The 15,071-nt window shown below is 42.5% G+C and overlaps 1 protein-coding gene across 14 annotated transcripts; it reads right to left on the bottom strand.

The window, feature by feature from the left end:
• Nucleotides 1-480: 480 nt before the first annotated feature.
• On the bottom strand, nt 481-13,293 carry LOC136529962 (uncharacterized). 14 transcript variants are annotated; one of them, XM_066523005.1, is made up of 11 exons: nt 12,663-13,293; nt 6,691-6,785; nt 6,428-6,497; nt 6,138-6,356; nt 5,484-5,523; nt 5,331-5,392; nt 5,183-5,240; nt 4,986-5,087; nt 3,116-3,271; nt 1,146-1,206; nt 481-1,057 (listed from the first exon to the last, which is right to left on the bottom strand). In XM_066523005.1, the coding sequence occupies exons 1-6, from the start codon at nt 12,747-12,749 to the stop codon at nt 5,331-5,333; spliced, it is 573 nt and encodes a 190-aa protein (XP_066379102.1). In that variant the 5' UTR covers nt 12,750-13,293; the 3' UTR covers nt 481-1,057; nt 1,146-1,206; nt 3,116-3,271; nt 4,986-5,087; nt 5,183-5,240. The 14 variants fall into 14 exon arrangements, 12 of the variants coding, with proteins under 12 accessions (XP_066379102.1, XP_066379112.1, XP_066379103.1 ...); XR_010777492.1 differs by lacking the exon at nt 3,116-3,271 and adding an exon at nt 12,476-12,587 and having other exon boundaries at nt 482-1,057; XM_066523015.1 differs by lacking the exon at nt 3,116-3,271 and adding an exon at nt 12,476-12,587 and having other exon boundaries at nt 482-1,057; nt 6,623-6,785.
• Between the last annotated feature and the right edge of the window lie 1,778 nt (nt 13,294-15,071).

The following is a 15,071-nucleotide window of genomic DNA, read 5'->3' as shown; positions in this document are numbered from 1 at the left end:
CTTGCGAGCCAAAGCACAAAAATACAGTACATGGCGGCCATGATACATCACTTGCATACTTATATAATGAAATAAACACGGTACATATAAATTTAACGATGGAGAATATAATCCATTGATTGATCCACTACTGAACTCGAGTTTTTGTCCAGCCACCACGACCATGAGTCCATGACCATGATACAGTCAAACTCATACACACCTTACAACATCATCCATTGAACGATTCCATTCACCCATACAGTTTTCTAGAATGGAGCAAAATAAATGAGCAACAACTAGACTGAGAAAATAAACAACAGCAGGTCAGTAGCAGGCTTGCTGTTACACGGTTACAACAGCAGCATACCAATTGACACACCAAGAGATTATCATAGCGAGTCCAACAGGTCCCTGGTTCTCTTCTCCCTTCTTGTGGCATGTTACATGTACTAGTCCATCACGCGCGCCCTCACGCACGTTGCGCAGTCAGTTGGAAATGGGGCGCGCGTCACAGTCAGTTAGAAATGGAATCGTAGATCTAAGCGTGTGTATATATTTTTTCAAGATCGGAGCATGGACACGATAAATATCTGGCATTGTAATATGAGGATGATAAGTCTGTATATATTACATAGAGAGATTCCATAAGTGTGGCAATGTTCCAAGCCAGTAGCATAGGGCGGTGTTTTACACGTACTATAATAGTGGACACCATCTGCTAGATCTATACATTAGGCTGCATGATAAGCAGCAATGGTGGTTCTGACTTAATTATATCACATTAGGCTGCGCGCGTAGGTTAGCAGCCGGCAAAGGCTGTAGACAAACATATGTCTAACTTAGGAATTGCAAAATAACTGTGGCAAGTAGGTAATATATATTGCACAAATGTATGGGTTGGCAAATGGCAGAGGCCATTCTCAGATATTGGAAAGTCTTCAGGGGATCGGCATGATTTCTGGCGCGGCTTGGGTCAAGACAAGCACCATCCAGTCCAAGCTCCGATTCACATGATTGGTTTGCGTTTCTTGTTTGGCGTGAAGTAGTCGCAGTAGATGGTGTTGCAAGTGTTGATCTGCAATGATCAGCTCACATAAAGTAAGAACTAAAATTAGTTAAGATGTGTATAACAAACGTAGTTATTTGACACCAGACAGGCACACCACAGTTGAAGGTGCAGGAGTAGCGCACAACCGAACATATCACAGGGTCCGGGGTGTCATCCTGCTTGCAAATCACCGACAGCACGCCGGTGTTGGTCCCAAACCAGTAAGCATATTACAAGGCAGCAGCCTGAGGTAGTAAGTACAAACTCACATAGCTGTGTCCTTTTAAAGCAAAAAAATAGGATCAGTTTGCACAAATGAGTAGCTTTTGTTGGTCAATGATTTTATAATATGCACTGTCATCAAAGCCTAAATTTACTGAATAGCTGCTATCGGCGATCTTTACATATACTCTAACAACTAATGGCAACTCAATAAAAAGGATGTATGCACATGTAAATAGTGGTTCCATATTGTCAGTCCTATATTAACCTAGGTAGCATATAACAACATAATATGAAATTGTTTGCAAAGTAACAAAAGGTAAGGACAAAAAACAGACGGACTCCACCAGGTTGGATGGAAAGAACAAAAACTAATCTATAGTTCCAGCAGCACACATGAGGGAAGAATCTGCTGGGAAGCTGCAGTAAAGTAAAAGAACTTGTCTATCTGATGGAAACTGATGAGGACATCTCTCCTGCCCGGATACAACCACATTAGCAAATTTTGATTCACAGGTGAAACAATCATTTACCATGATTGTATTTGATACATTTGATGAATTGATGCTGCACCATGATGTGTGTTCATTGTCATTTTCAGAAATACATACATGGATCAAAAAGAGTGTTAAAGACACATGGAAGGCATGGAGGACCAAAGAAGTTGATTGGGGGCCAAGTACAAGTATTCCCAACGTCCTCCACCAGGACACCACGTCACTTTTGGTCCAAGGAAAGAGATCAAATCCAACACGTTTTGGGGCTGGATTCGGACTGCAACACTGCACCAACTTGCGACGTCCGCCACGACCTCATCCGGACTCCGTTTTGGGCGTTCAAGTACTCCATGGAATCCTTATGAAGTCTACTTTCATATGGATGCGGACTCATGTCTATATCTTGTCTGAGGCGGCCGCAATGATCAAATTACTACCGAGAGGTTTTTCTGTCAAAGGTGCTGCGTCGCCTTATTTTGTCCCGATGGGCCGTGTATCAAGTCGGGTCCATTAGGGACGCGTCCTAGGGTTGGAACACGACCCCAACACCTTGGTGGTCGTCCTTCCACCTTCATATACCCCTTAGCCGCCACCAAGAACAGTTGGGTTTTGTTTTGTTGAAAGTTTAGCCATTGCTATTTCTTTGTAGACGCGTGTGTTGACTAGACCATCCGTTCTACTTGATTCAGAACCCTAATTTTGTGAGTTCAGATTGTTTTTTCATCTCCATATTTGCAATTGAGTTGCTTGTTCTACTTGTTCTTGCTTGTTCCTCGGTTGCTTGTAGGAATTACCCTAGTGGTTTGGTTGATCGTGCTCCACAAGATCGCGACGGCCCTTGGAGGTGGTGTATCGGTTGCTAAGGCGCAACATCCTTGGATGGTTGTAGTCGGGCCGTGAACGTCATCTCCATCCCCAAATCGAGTTATCCACCTTCTCTCATTAAAAGATCGGGATTCACCCTAGCGGGTTCATATCAGAAACTCTTTGGGTAAACAAACAGCAGTGCGACTGATCAATTAACGGTAACCAATAGTTCCTGTAGTAAAGTAAAAGAACCTGCCTATCTTATGAAGACACTTTGGGTAAATAAACAGCAGTGCGACGGATCAACTTATGGTAAACAATAGTTCCTGCAGTAAAGTAAAAGAATTTGCCTATCTTATGAGAACACTTTGTGTAAACAAACAGCGGTGCGACTGACCAACTAATGGTAAGCAATAGTCCCTTCTGAGCACCCAAAAAAGATGAACATAGGAATACGTAGAAGGAGGTTCTAAACCTGTAGGCGGTAGCTTCAACTTAAGAGAATAGTATAGTAGTACTGAAGATGTAGAAAAATCAAGAGGCACCATGTGAACTTTACCTAGGATATTCTAGAGACCTCTACCTAACAGCCTAGATTCAGGACCAAACCTCGGGCGCAATTTGCAGGGAGTAGCATATGGATCAATAGCATAGTTATCATCTGCATGAAAGAATGCGCTGCTAGATCGACCAGCGTGGGAATCACTTGGACACTCTGGTATGTTTTTGTTCAATATAATAAAGAATATAATGAGTCTTTCGTGGGAAGGCTTACATGAAGAAAGAAAATGAAACCAAAGAACAGAGAAAATGAATTAACGAAAGGAGGCACTAAATCAATGCAGAACGGTGAGGCGTTTTTCATCTTCAAGGCTAAAATTTCAGAAATTCCAAATGCATACACATGCTCTTGCTGCATCAGGGAAACATTAATCTATGGGTCACCCACCAAAAGATTTAGGTACAGCACAGTGCCTATGTAGTATATAACACACCAGTTGTCTGCTCCCAAAAAAATACGATGAACATTATAAGATAGTAACGTACATATTCCAGGACAAATAGAATGTCTGGGACTTCAAAATGTTCTAACAAAAATTAACCAACCGAAGAAGTGGGGCCAACTATACATGCAGGGGAGGCCCTCCATGCTCCAACCCCTTTCTTTTGAAACTATTAGGCATCATCATATATGGAATTGACAAATCTGTGAGGCATACGTAGGAACTATGGTGAGGACAAAATTCAGTTGAAGATAATAAAAGAGAAAAAAGGGAAAAGCACACACAGAGATGCCTTGCAACTTAAATGCTTCTATATTTTTCATCATCTAAATCTGAAGACGACGAACATTACAAAGCTAATATCATAGTTGACATGCTGTGTGGTAGATCAAGAACTGAAAAAACTAAAGAAAGAGGCCATGAGGCAGAAAGCAGTAAGGCCATTGCTTGCAACAAAGAATAATTTAGTTTGGCAATCTTAATAAGAACACGATACCTCATAGGCGAGTTTTTCAGTATCTACATCATACTAACAACACAAGAAGCAGAAATGCTGTCTACGGCTTTGGACAACCAAGTTACCTACAAGAAGTATAGCTAGAATATTTAACCTGAGCTGACTCAAAATAAGCATGAGGTACAGTTTACAGATGCATGTTGGAAGGAAAGATATGAACTATCTTATTTGGCAGCTGAGCTTCTGTAAAAGTCGTTACTTGTACTAACCAAGCTTGTGTAGCACCCTAGAAAAATATGGCAGTTCAAATGTCTCTACCTTAAGGAAGGTATACCCAGCTAACAAAACATTTACAGTTTGGTAAACATCACTCTGTATCTTAAATAAATGAAGGATAATCTCACACTTTACACATCATATGGCAGGTAAGTCATGGGCCCATGATTTCATACGGAGACACTTACAGTTTGCAGCATATCAATTAGACTAACAAATCAGAAAAAAAAGGAAATTATTTGGCTCACCATTGAATTCCTGGCAACTGTTGGTGTAAGAGTTATTTTACTTATGTAGCTGTAGAAGCTTTGTTTCAATACATAGTTCACACTTGTTATATAGGAATCCATAACCATGTCTACAGTTTGCAGTATTCTTGTAGCACATGTTTTTTAACATTGCTGCATTCTTACTCGCTTATTACGACATTGCATGAGTCCCAAAAGGCAACTGATTTTGTCCACAAATTAGAGGAAAATAGCATGCACCGCAAAGTAATGAACTATCCATACAAATTCTAGAAACTGTTGGCAGTTCCATATTGACTAGCTGTATATTTATTTTTAATGCAATGCTTTGAGATTCACCCTTTATCCTCTGATGGATTATTCTTAGCAAGCAGCCTACAGGTCAAAAGAAAGCTTTCGACAAAGAATGAAACAACACTCAAGGGATGGACATGAAGCAAATACCTTCTAGATAATTTTTTTTTGTCTCTATCACCAAATTGATTCGCTGCTTCTCCTAACTCGTCTCCCTCCACCATATGAAGCTGTTGTTCATATCTTGCTGTCCTGAGAAAGAAAAAGGACAAGGGGTCAGGAGAACCAAATATGGAGACGAAGCTTACATTGGCTAATATTTCCTTGGGTCACACAAAGAAGCTTACCTTTGCTAATGCTGCGTTGGCTTACACAGAGAAGCTTATCAATCCAGAGCACACCTTTCTAGAAAACCACACACTATCAACCTCTTTATGCAAAATGGGACCTACAGCAAGGGTGTTAGCAAGACTTAAAAAAGAGAGAATGCTTCACCTAGAGCATAGTAAATTGTTTTTTATGCTTGGAAATTCCAATTCCAGCACTGTATCCTGCATCTAGAACAAACAATAACAACAAAAAATGGGTGAAGCAAATTTAAGCAAAAACAATGGAAAATGTAGCAGAAAGGGCACAATATATACTAACCTCCAAATTGTACTGACCAGCAGGGGCAATGTAGCTTAAGCTTAAATGTATTAATTGATGGACCAGAAGGAGAGGACCAAAACATGTAAGGAAAAAACAAAGAGGGTAGATCAGTAGCAAACCGAAACAGAGGCACTCATTGCAGCCAACCAACTATGAATCTGTGCTGAGTAAATACATCATTGGCAATGGGGTGTGCTCAGTAATATAACAACCAACAAATTATGTGAATTAAAGACATCATTGACAATGGACTTATGGTCAGTAACAAATGCACAAAATGTAGCAACTAATAAAAACAAAACAACACATGGAAAAGAGAATTGCTAAACATAATGACATTGTCATCACAAAACTGATGCAAATAGCAAGAATCATGGAAGAACGAAATAGTTAATCATCATTGCACAATTCCATTGTCTCAGTTTAAAAAAGTTCATCATTGCACAATCCCAAAACCTCAGTAGATAACATGAAGAATGAAACAACTAATCATCACTGTACAACGAAGGATATCAGCTCTGCACATGATCGACACATTGAAAAACAAGAAAACAGCAGCAGCCGACGGCCTCCTAGGGGAGGGGGCCAAGATCCTCGCTGTGAGGAGAGAGAGCTGAGGGAAGGGGAGGAGGACAAGGGGAGAGAGTGCACCTCCACCATGCACAACAGGGTAGATGCGTCAGTGTGGGGCTCCTCCAGTGATGAAGGGCAGCGAGCCAGATCCACACACGTACCCGGCCCCGGCGATGGCAAGGAGAGCAGGCACAGGAGGAAAAGGTCTTTCCCAGCGCACACAAGCGTGGAGAGCTCACTCATGCCACAACAAAGAGGAAGGAAGCGAAGCCTCATAATCTGCTCATGCCATGGAACCTGCAGGCAACACCTCTAAGTGCCAACCATAAATTAAATTACCTATCAGGTGGGGAAAGAAAAATACAGACCTGAACATGTATATGCCAAGAGCAATGGCACCTGAGCCCGGCTGTAACTAACTTGGTCAAATACAGGTACCTGCAAATGGAGACTTATTATCAAACAACAGTAGTTAGGGGGTGACAAAACTTTAGGGACTAAACTATTTTAGTCACCTTTAGCCACCCCTTGGGGACTAGAGGGGACTAAACTACTTTAGTCACCTTTTAGTCACCCCGTTTGGCATTCTAACCAAACAGGGCCTTAGTCTTGAAGCTCAGAAAAAGATTACCAGACATGAGAAGTTGGCACCACAAGGTGAAGGCACAAAATTGTGAATACAAATGTTCTCCTTAAATGAAGCTCTGGAACTTGATCAATAACAAGCTAGGACAGAGAGGAAATTAAAATTAGGGCTACACAAGCAGGTGTTAGGTAGCAAGCAGCTGCAACAGCCATAAATATAGGGCTGAAACACTTCAATGAGGTCTTTTTTTTTTTTTTCTCGAACACGCAGGAGAGCTGCGTATCATTTGTATTAGTAGAAGAATAAGGAGTCATACATAGACCCAAAAACACTCACCCCCACACCTTCCCTGATTTCTAAAGCTACATCACCTGAGTCTGAGAGTACAGCGACCAAGCATGCTAACTAACTAAGCACCCCTAGCAGTGAGCAAGGACAGACCCTTGGCTCCTGCCAAACACCACCAATGGGCATCATCCCTAGCTATACTAAGGGCTGTGTTAATGTTAGGTGCCACCCCATTGAAGACACAGTCATTCCGGTGCTTCCAGATGCTCCAGGCTCCAAGGATGATAATGGAGTTTAATCCTTTTCTCACATCTCCAGTGGTGGCCGCCTCTGCCTTCTCCCACCAATCCTCCCAAGCTGAATCCTCGGGTTAAGGCGTGAGTGAAGAGAGTCCGAAGCGCTGCAAGAGGGCAAACCAGAATTGTCTGGCAAACACACAACCAACTAGGAGGTGATCAATGTTTTCTTGTTCTTGGTCACAGAGTAGACATTTGGCCGGGTGAGGAAGTCCTCTCCGAGCAAGCCTGTCAGCTGTCCAGCACCGTTTATGAGCCACCAGCCACATGAAAAAGCGGCATTTGGGAGGAGCCCATGACTTCCATATTCTCTCATATGGCCTGAAGTATATGGCGCCCTGAAAAAATACATCATAGGCAGACTTCGCTGTGTATTTTCCTGAAGCCGAAAGCCTCCAAATGTGTCTGTCCTGTGCCCCATCCTGCAGCTCAATATTAGATAATTTATCCCACAATTCCAGATATTCCATCAGAGCTTCCACAGGTACTCCCACTCGGATGTCCTCGATCCATTTCTCATCAGTCAAGGCCTCCGCTACTGTACGCCTGCCTATTATTCTTTTAGAGACCAAACTAAGGATCTTAGGCGCTACTTCCTCAATATTTTTCCCCTCCAGCCATCTATCCTTCCAGAACAGAGTGCTAGCTCCGTTTCCTACATCGGTATACACTGCCATAGAGATGAGGCCATCCACCTCCTTGCTCACTTGAAATGGCAGACTTGCCCAAGGTTTACTTGGTTCAGATTTTCTCAGCCATGGCCACCTAGCTCTGAGTGCAAAACCTAGGGATTTTAGGTCCGCAATTCCCAGGCCCCCAAGTTCTTTAGATCGACAAACTTTGGGCCAAGCGATGAGGCAGTGTCCTCCATTAGCTTCTTTTCTGCCTCTCCAAAGGAACGCTCTTCTGATTTTATCAATTGCCTTAATAGCCCAAGGCGGAAGCTCAATTGCCATAGCCAAGTATACTAACATTGCAGTCAGGACATGTTGCACCTGCACCACCCTTCCTACCTTTGTCATTAGATCTGCTTTCCATCTTGGCAACTGATCAGCTATTTTATCGATAATTGGTTGGATTTGGTCTTTGGTCAGCTTCTTGATGGAGAGAGGCAAACCAAGATATTTGCAAGGAAATCCCTGAATACCACAAGGTAGCAGACTCTGAACAACTCCCATATTTTCTTCAGAACAATGGATTGGCATTACGTTACTTTTCTGCACATTTGTTTTGAGTCCAGAAGCTTCCCCAAATAGCTGGAGTATTCTCAAAGTCAAATTGATATCCGCTGCTGCAGGTTGGAGGAAGAGAGCTACATCATCAGCATATAAGGAAATTCTGTGCTGAATAGGCCTTCTAGCCAGGGGTTGCAGGATTCCTTCCTCATCAGCCTGTGTGACCATCCGATTCAGCACATCCATCACCAAGATGAAAAGCATTGGAGAGAGAGGATCTCCCTGGCGGAGCCCTCTTCTATGTTGAATAGTCTCCCCAGGGCTGCCATTTAGGAGCACTTGGGTGGAGGAAGTTGAGAGCAGTCCGCAAAGAAGATCACACCATCGAGCACCAAAGCCGAGCTTTCGGAGTACCTCCAGCAGGAAAGACCAATTTACTGAATCAAATGCCTTTGTGATATCCAATTTCAGGAGTATTCTTGGCTGCCTTTGAGAGTGTAGGTATTTTACAGTCTGCTGCACCAACATGAAATTGTCCTGAATAAATCGTCTTTTGATAAAGGCGCTTTGGTTGGGGGAAACCATTTCATCAAGACGGCCAGCTAACCGGTTGGCAAGGATTTTAGTCACTAGCTTAGCAAAACTGTGTACCAGACTAATGGGCCTAAAGTCCTTTACCTGAGCAGCCTCATAGTTCTTTGGGATTAGGGTGATAAATGCAGAATTTAGCATCCACAAGTTCCTGAATCTTTTTTCCCAAATGGTGTGCAGAGCAGACATTACATCCTCTTTGATTATTGTCCAGCAGGTTTTATAAAACTTTCCTGTGAACCCGTCTGGACCTGGGGCCTTATCAGTTGGCAAGTGTTTGATGGTTCTCCAAACCTCCTCCTCCGTAAACGGTATGTCCAGGGCCTCTAGATCATATTCTGGGATATTGAGTGCTTCAAGGTTTATAGTTCTTTCTCTGTCACAGGCTGTGCCGATCAGGTTTGAGTAAAACTCGAAGATTTCAGCTTCCTTTTCCTCATGTGCAGTGACAATGTGATCACCCGCCTTCAATCTAGCAATAAAATTCTTCCTTTTTCTATGTCGTGCATGCATATGGAACAATCTGGTATTGGCATCCCCTTCTTTAAGCCAACCTATTCGAGATCTTGACCTGGCTATAGTTCTCATTAATGAAGCTAGAGCGAGCGAGTGCTTCTTCAAGTTGTTGCGCAGCCATAGCTCGTCAGGCTGGAGAGCACGACTGTCTTGGGCTATGTCAAGCTGATGAATAATTTCCCTTGCCATGGACAGTTGGGAACTGATGTGACCAATTCTCTTTTGACTCCATCTTTGTAAGCCTTTTGCCGTTGCTTTAAGTTTCAGGGATAGAGTCTCCAAAGGGCAACGACGGGGTTGGACAGAAGACCACATCTCTTCAATAGTTTCCTGGAATCCATCAAGACTAGGCCAAAAGGCTTCAAAGTGGAAGCGTCTTTTGCTTGGCAGTCTGTCACACAATCCGAGGATGAGCGGACAGTGGTCAGAGTCATCAGAAGCTGAGCTCTGAAGAAGACTTTCCGGGAACATTTCCTCCCAGTCAAGAGAGCAGAACACTCTGTCTAGTCTTACCAGAGTAGGAGAAGCACTGGTTAGGGAACTAGACCATGTGAATTTACGACCATGCAAGGGGATTTCATTAACCGCCATATCCTCAATCCATCTCCTGAATCTTCCCATCATTGCTCTATTTAAATTATTATTGTTTTTATCTTCATCCTTATATATGAGATTAAAATCTCCTGCCACCATCCAAGGGCCTGTACATTGGACACGTACATCCTGCAGCTCTTGCAAGAATTGGATCTTTGCTTCATTATCTTGTGGCCCATATACACATGTCAACCACCATGAGCCTCTACTATCAGAGTTGAATTGAACAGATGTGGAAAAAGTATCCACTCTACTTGCACTTACTGAACCCAGGCAACTTCTCCAGGCAATCAGAATCCCTCCACTGGCTCCGGTCGATGGTAGAAATATGTAGTTGTTATCAAAATCAATACCGAGCATAGAGAGCACAAGCTGCCGTGAAATTGTAGTCATTTTTGTTTCTTGTAAACAGACAACATCAATTTTGTAAGAGTTTACAACTGTTCTGACGGCATCTTGTCTATTTACTGAATTAAGCCCCCTTACATTCCATATCAATATATGAGATGGGTCCATAAATATTGAGAGTAAAAAACGACCAATTAAGAGGAAGCCTCCATCATACCAGGTACTCAACTGGCTCCTCAACAGGGATCTCATCAGGAGAGAGCCATCCAAATAGAGCAGCCAATGCCTTGATGTGCAGGGGTGATAGAGGTTGTTGAAATCGTCGTACATATTCCTCCAGAATGTGCTGGCTGAGTTGCTCCCTTTCTTCTTCCACATCGAAATCCAGGGCCCGCACAACTTGTTTCTTTAAGTGGTCAGGACACGCTTCTGGTACGCCCAGCCCGGCGAGGCGGCGACTTCGTCTTGGTGCGTCGCTGGGTGGCGGAATCCTTTTTCTCCTCCGTATGTTGATGCACGGGATTGGCAGGATCCGCCCCGGCAGCTTAGAGAGCTTGCTAATGAACTTTGATGCAGGACTGACCGGGCTGGATGGCGCCGCAGCCACAGAGCGAGCTCCAAGTGATCTCCTCCTGGTGCGACGGCGGGTGTAGACCTGGATGGGTCGGGCGTACCTCGCTGGGGCACAACGTGCTAGCTGTTGGCGACTCGAGGAGACACGTTGGGTCCGCTGTGAAGTCACAGACCTCGGCCGGGGCGCAGGGGATGGCCGTGGCGAGGAGGTAGAGTTAGAGGCGGTGGGAGCAGCGGTAGCAGGGGGTGGTGAGCTCAGTGGCGGGATAGCAGCAGAGGCGCTGACGGGCGGCGGGGAGGGGGCGGCGGGGGAAGAACACGGTTGCGGGATTGGGGATGACGGAGACGTGGCCGGCGACACGAGGCTGACGGGAGTCTCAGCCGGAATAGATGTGCTAGCAAAACTGAAAGTTGGGCCACCTGGAGCTTGGGCCTCGAACAGCCCATCCAGGCGGGATGTGGAAAGCAGCCCAGAAACCACCAGCTGATGCCCTTCAGGGCACACCGAAGGCCCATCGGAGAGCTCCAGAGGGATCTCGATCCGTCGCCTCACGATGTCATTAACCTGCCCGACATCTAAATCTTCATTCGCAGCCACAGCCGTATCCACCGCTGTATCCACGTCCAGATTATCTAATCCCAGTTTTTTTCCACCATTAGCTCTATTTACAAAAACTAAAATGCATTACAAAAAACTGAAGCTGCAATGTCCAATCTTTTCGTAGGCAAAACATTTCTTCTAAGTAGTAATGGCACATGACATATACTAAATACAATCAGCCCTGGCATCACAAATTCATCAGGTCTTTTGTAGAATAGCTAAGGAAGGAGGTTTACCACAAACTGAGGTTACATTAAAAAAAGTGCAAAACACAACTACAACAGTCACATAGACCAGGCACAATAAATAAATCCATATTAATTTGTGCTGGAACAGACAGAGGCAAACTTGGCGACTCAAAGTCAATAACAGCGAATCAGCTGGAAATGTAGACATGAAAAAGCCTATAGAATTACCATTTGAGTCTAATCATGTACTAAAATTATTGTAGCGATATCTGAAAGAGCACACGAAGGGCCCCTACCAAAATTGTTGTAGCGATATCCAGTGAGTGTCATGGAAAAGCAGCCAGCCGAGCAATCTAACTGGAAATTTAAGAATCACAATGCAACGATGACTAAGCAGTAATCTAGCTCTCCCCTAGGAACTGGTTTTTTCCATCCATTAAAAATTTATTAAAATGTCTTGACTTTGAAATTAACATGTAAGTTTTTTCGTCGAAAATAATACATCCCTATCAGTCAATTTGCAAAAGCGATCAATATGCACCTAAGCTACAGCCCACAATTGTGAACTTCCTATCTGTAGACACAATCAAGTAAAGAAAAAAAAGTAAACAGATAAATGAAATTGTGGATCAATGTATTGAACAGCACATATGAACACACCTTAATGCTCAAATCCAGACAAGAAGTCAGACAATGTGACTCTCACAATACCCCCAATCATTTCAATTAGATAGTGGCGAAGTAAGGAAAGTGTGCAATCCATAGCAGGTACCTATGTTTGCTAGACGCCAATTATCAAAGTGAAAAACATTTGGTAACCAAAGAAAGTGGTACAAAAGAAACTCACCAGGGTGCCTATGTTTATTGAGTACCAATTACCAAAGGACCAGTATTTATGGAAGCAAAAGGAGCCTGTACCATCTGCTCCGCTCATAACATGCACATTCCGCTCCGCTCATAACATACATAATCAAAATGAAGGCAAAGCAGCATTAGTTGTTCCATAAAAAAATAAACAACCAACACATCTCCGTTGAATCACCGTGTAAAGACAAATGAAGATATGAAAATTAGATCAAATCAAAATAAAAGGTACTGAACATTTGGAATAGTAATCCAGGAGAAGGCACAGACATATATAGGCACACACATAGCTAGCCCACTATGCTCCAACGAAGATGATGACAGGAGATAGAATGGACAGAGATACAGATAAAGCTAACTTCCATAATTGAAATTCATACATGAAATCGAACTTTGAATGTTCCAAATCAAAAAGCAAGCACTAAATCAGAGTAGCAAGGAAGTTATAGGGCACCTCGCATTACCAGCAGTGGTGTGGGCGATGAGCCCGAGGGCACGTCGCGGTAGCGGCCGTGCCGGGCCCTAGGGTACGGCGTACACAGGTTGCTGGAGGGAGAGGCGGAGGGCGTGGGGAGGAGGCCGAGGACGGTGCGAGGGAGAGGCACTGGCGCGAGGCGAAGGGCTCGCACAAGCGAATTCCGTGTGTGCCATTACAAAAAAAAAAAAAAAAGTCTGAAAAAATTCAACGATCTTCAGTGTTGCTGTTCTAACTTTTTTTTTCTCTCATCAAACTATAAGTGTGAAAAGTCAAAAATATCCTTAAGTTTAAATATGTCATTAATTTTTTTTGAGCATCTTAACGACTTCAAATGAAAAAACTCAAAACTATAAACGAGATCTATAATTTTTATATAAAAATTATCTTTATTTAATTCCACAAAAAATATGATTTGATATGATTAATATATCTTAGAAAAATCAAATCTTTTTTTACGGAATTAAATAAAGATAATTTTTATATGAAAATTATAAATCTCGACGAGATCTACAACTTTCTAGTTTTGAGTTTTTTCATCTGAAGTCGTTAAGATGCTCAAAAAAAATTAATTACATATTTAGACTTAAGGGTATTTTTAACTTTTCATGCCCGCAGTTTGACGACGTTAGAGCCTAAACTGACGGCAGTGGCATAGAGGGCACAAAAAAATTAGAACAATGATGCTAAAGACCACTGATTTTTTCAAAAGCACATATGACATTTTTAATGGTACATAACGAATTCCCACTCGCTGTTGTTGTTGTTTTTACGGTGTATGCGAGGGTGCGGCCGAGATATTTTGTTTGCAACCAAACGAACGGGGACACGTGGGCTGCATACAGTAACCAATACCGGAGTAATTCAAGATGGCTAAAAGAGGGTTCGGATGGCATTAAATTTGGACTCTAGCATCTGGAAAATACTGTTTACATTGGAATTTGGTGAGAAAAAAAATACTGTTCTGGCTAAAAAAAAGCCAGCCAGTCAGCCGAAGCTGACCAGCCGAACACGCCCTAAATGCCTGTTCGCTTGGCAGCCGTGACGGATTTATGGTGAGAGAAAAATATTGTTTAGTGGCTGAAAAAGTATCGCTTATAAGCTAAGCGAATGAGACAAATAGTTATATATTTTTTTATGTCGTGGACGGCCTAACTTACAGACAAACTCGACCGGTTTGATAAGAGTAAAAATGTGAACAACACATAAAGCCAGAACAATATGATATGCCAAATAATTCTTTTGATTGTAGAAAATAAACAGCTGTAGTAAAGAACATTGCTTAGGATAATATATCTGGCTATAGTTTATTTGACAACAGGGTTCCAGCTTTTCAAATTGGAAGTTCATAATTTAAATTGAGTCTTAAAAATATATGTGTTGAGTGGGTGCCTGTGATTTGCAGCCTGTTCGCTTGGTCGTATTTGGCTTATAAGTCATAGCTTATCAGCCAACGAACAGTATTTTTCTTTCACACCAAACCAACCAACAGTACTTTCAGTCATGGTTTATAAGCCAAACCAGCCTAAACGAACAGGACGTTAAGAGCCACGTGGGGTACGTAGGCAATGTCATACTGCATTAATTCTAACGACTTTGGATCTCTTGCCTCAGAGATTAACATATATGTATTTCTGGAAAAAGATAAAATATACATGTTGAACTAAATCCTTGCTTTACTTTTAAGATATATATTCAATTTTCAAAAAATAAAAAAACATTAAGTAATAATCCTAACATATATAGGAGAAAGAAAGCAGTGCTAATGCAAAAGATTTGCACACGATAATAAGTCCTTGCTTTAAAATAATAATAGGAAAAACAATATAATGCATCGTACCATTAAGGCCCCGTTCGTTTCGTTGAAAAAAACAAGCTAAAATACTGTTCCGACTAATTTGTTGTAAGAAAAAAAAT

The sequence above is a fragment of the Miscanthus floridulus genome, chromosome 19, assembly GCF_019320115.1.
Source record: "Miscanthus floridulus cultivar M001 chromosome 19, ASM1932011v1, whole genome shotgun sequence".
In the NCBI taxonomy this organism is placed as follows: domain Eukaryota; kingdom Viridiplantae; phylum Streptophyta; class Magnoliopsida; order Poales; family Poaceae; genus Miscanthus; species Miscanthus floridulus.
This window is presented reverse-complemented; position numbering and strand designations above follow the sequence as displayed.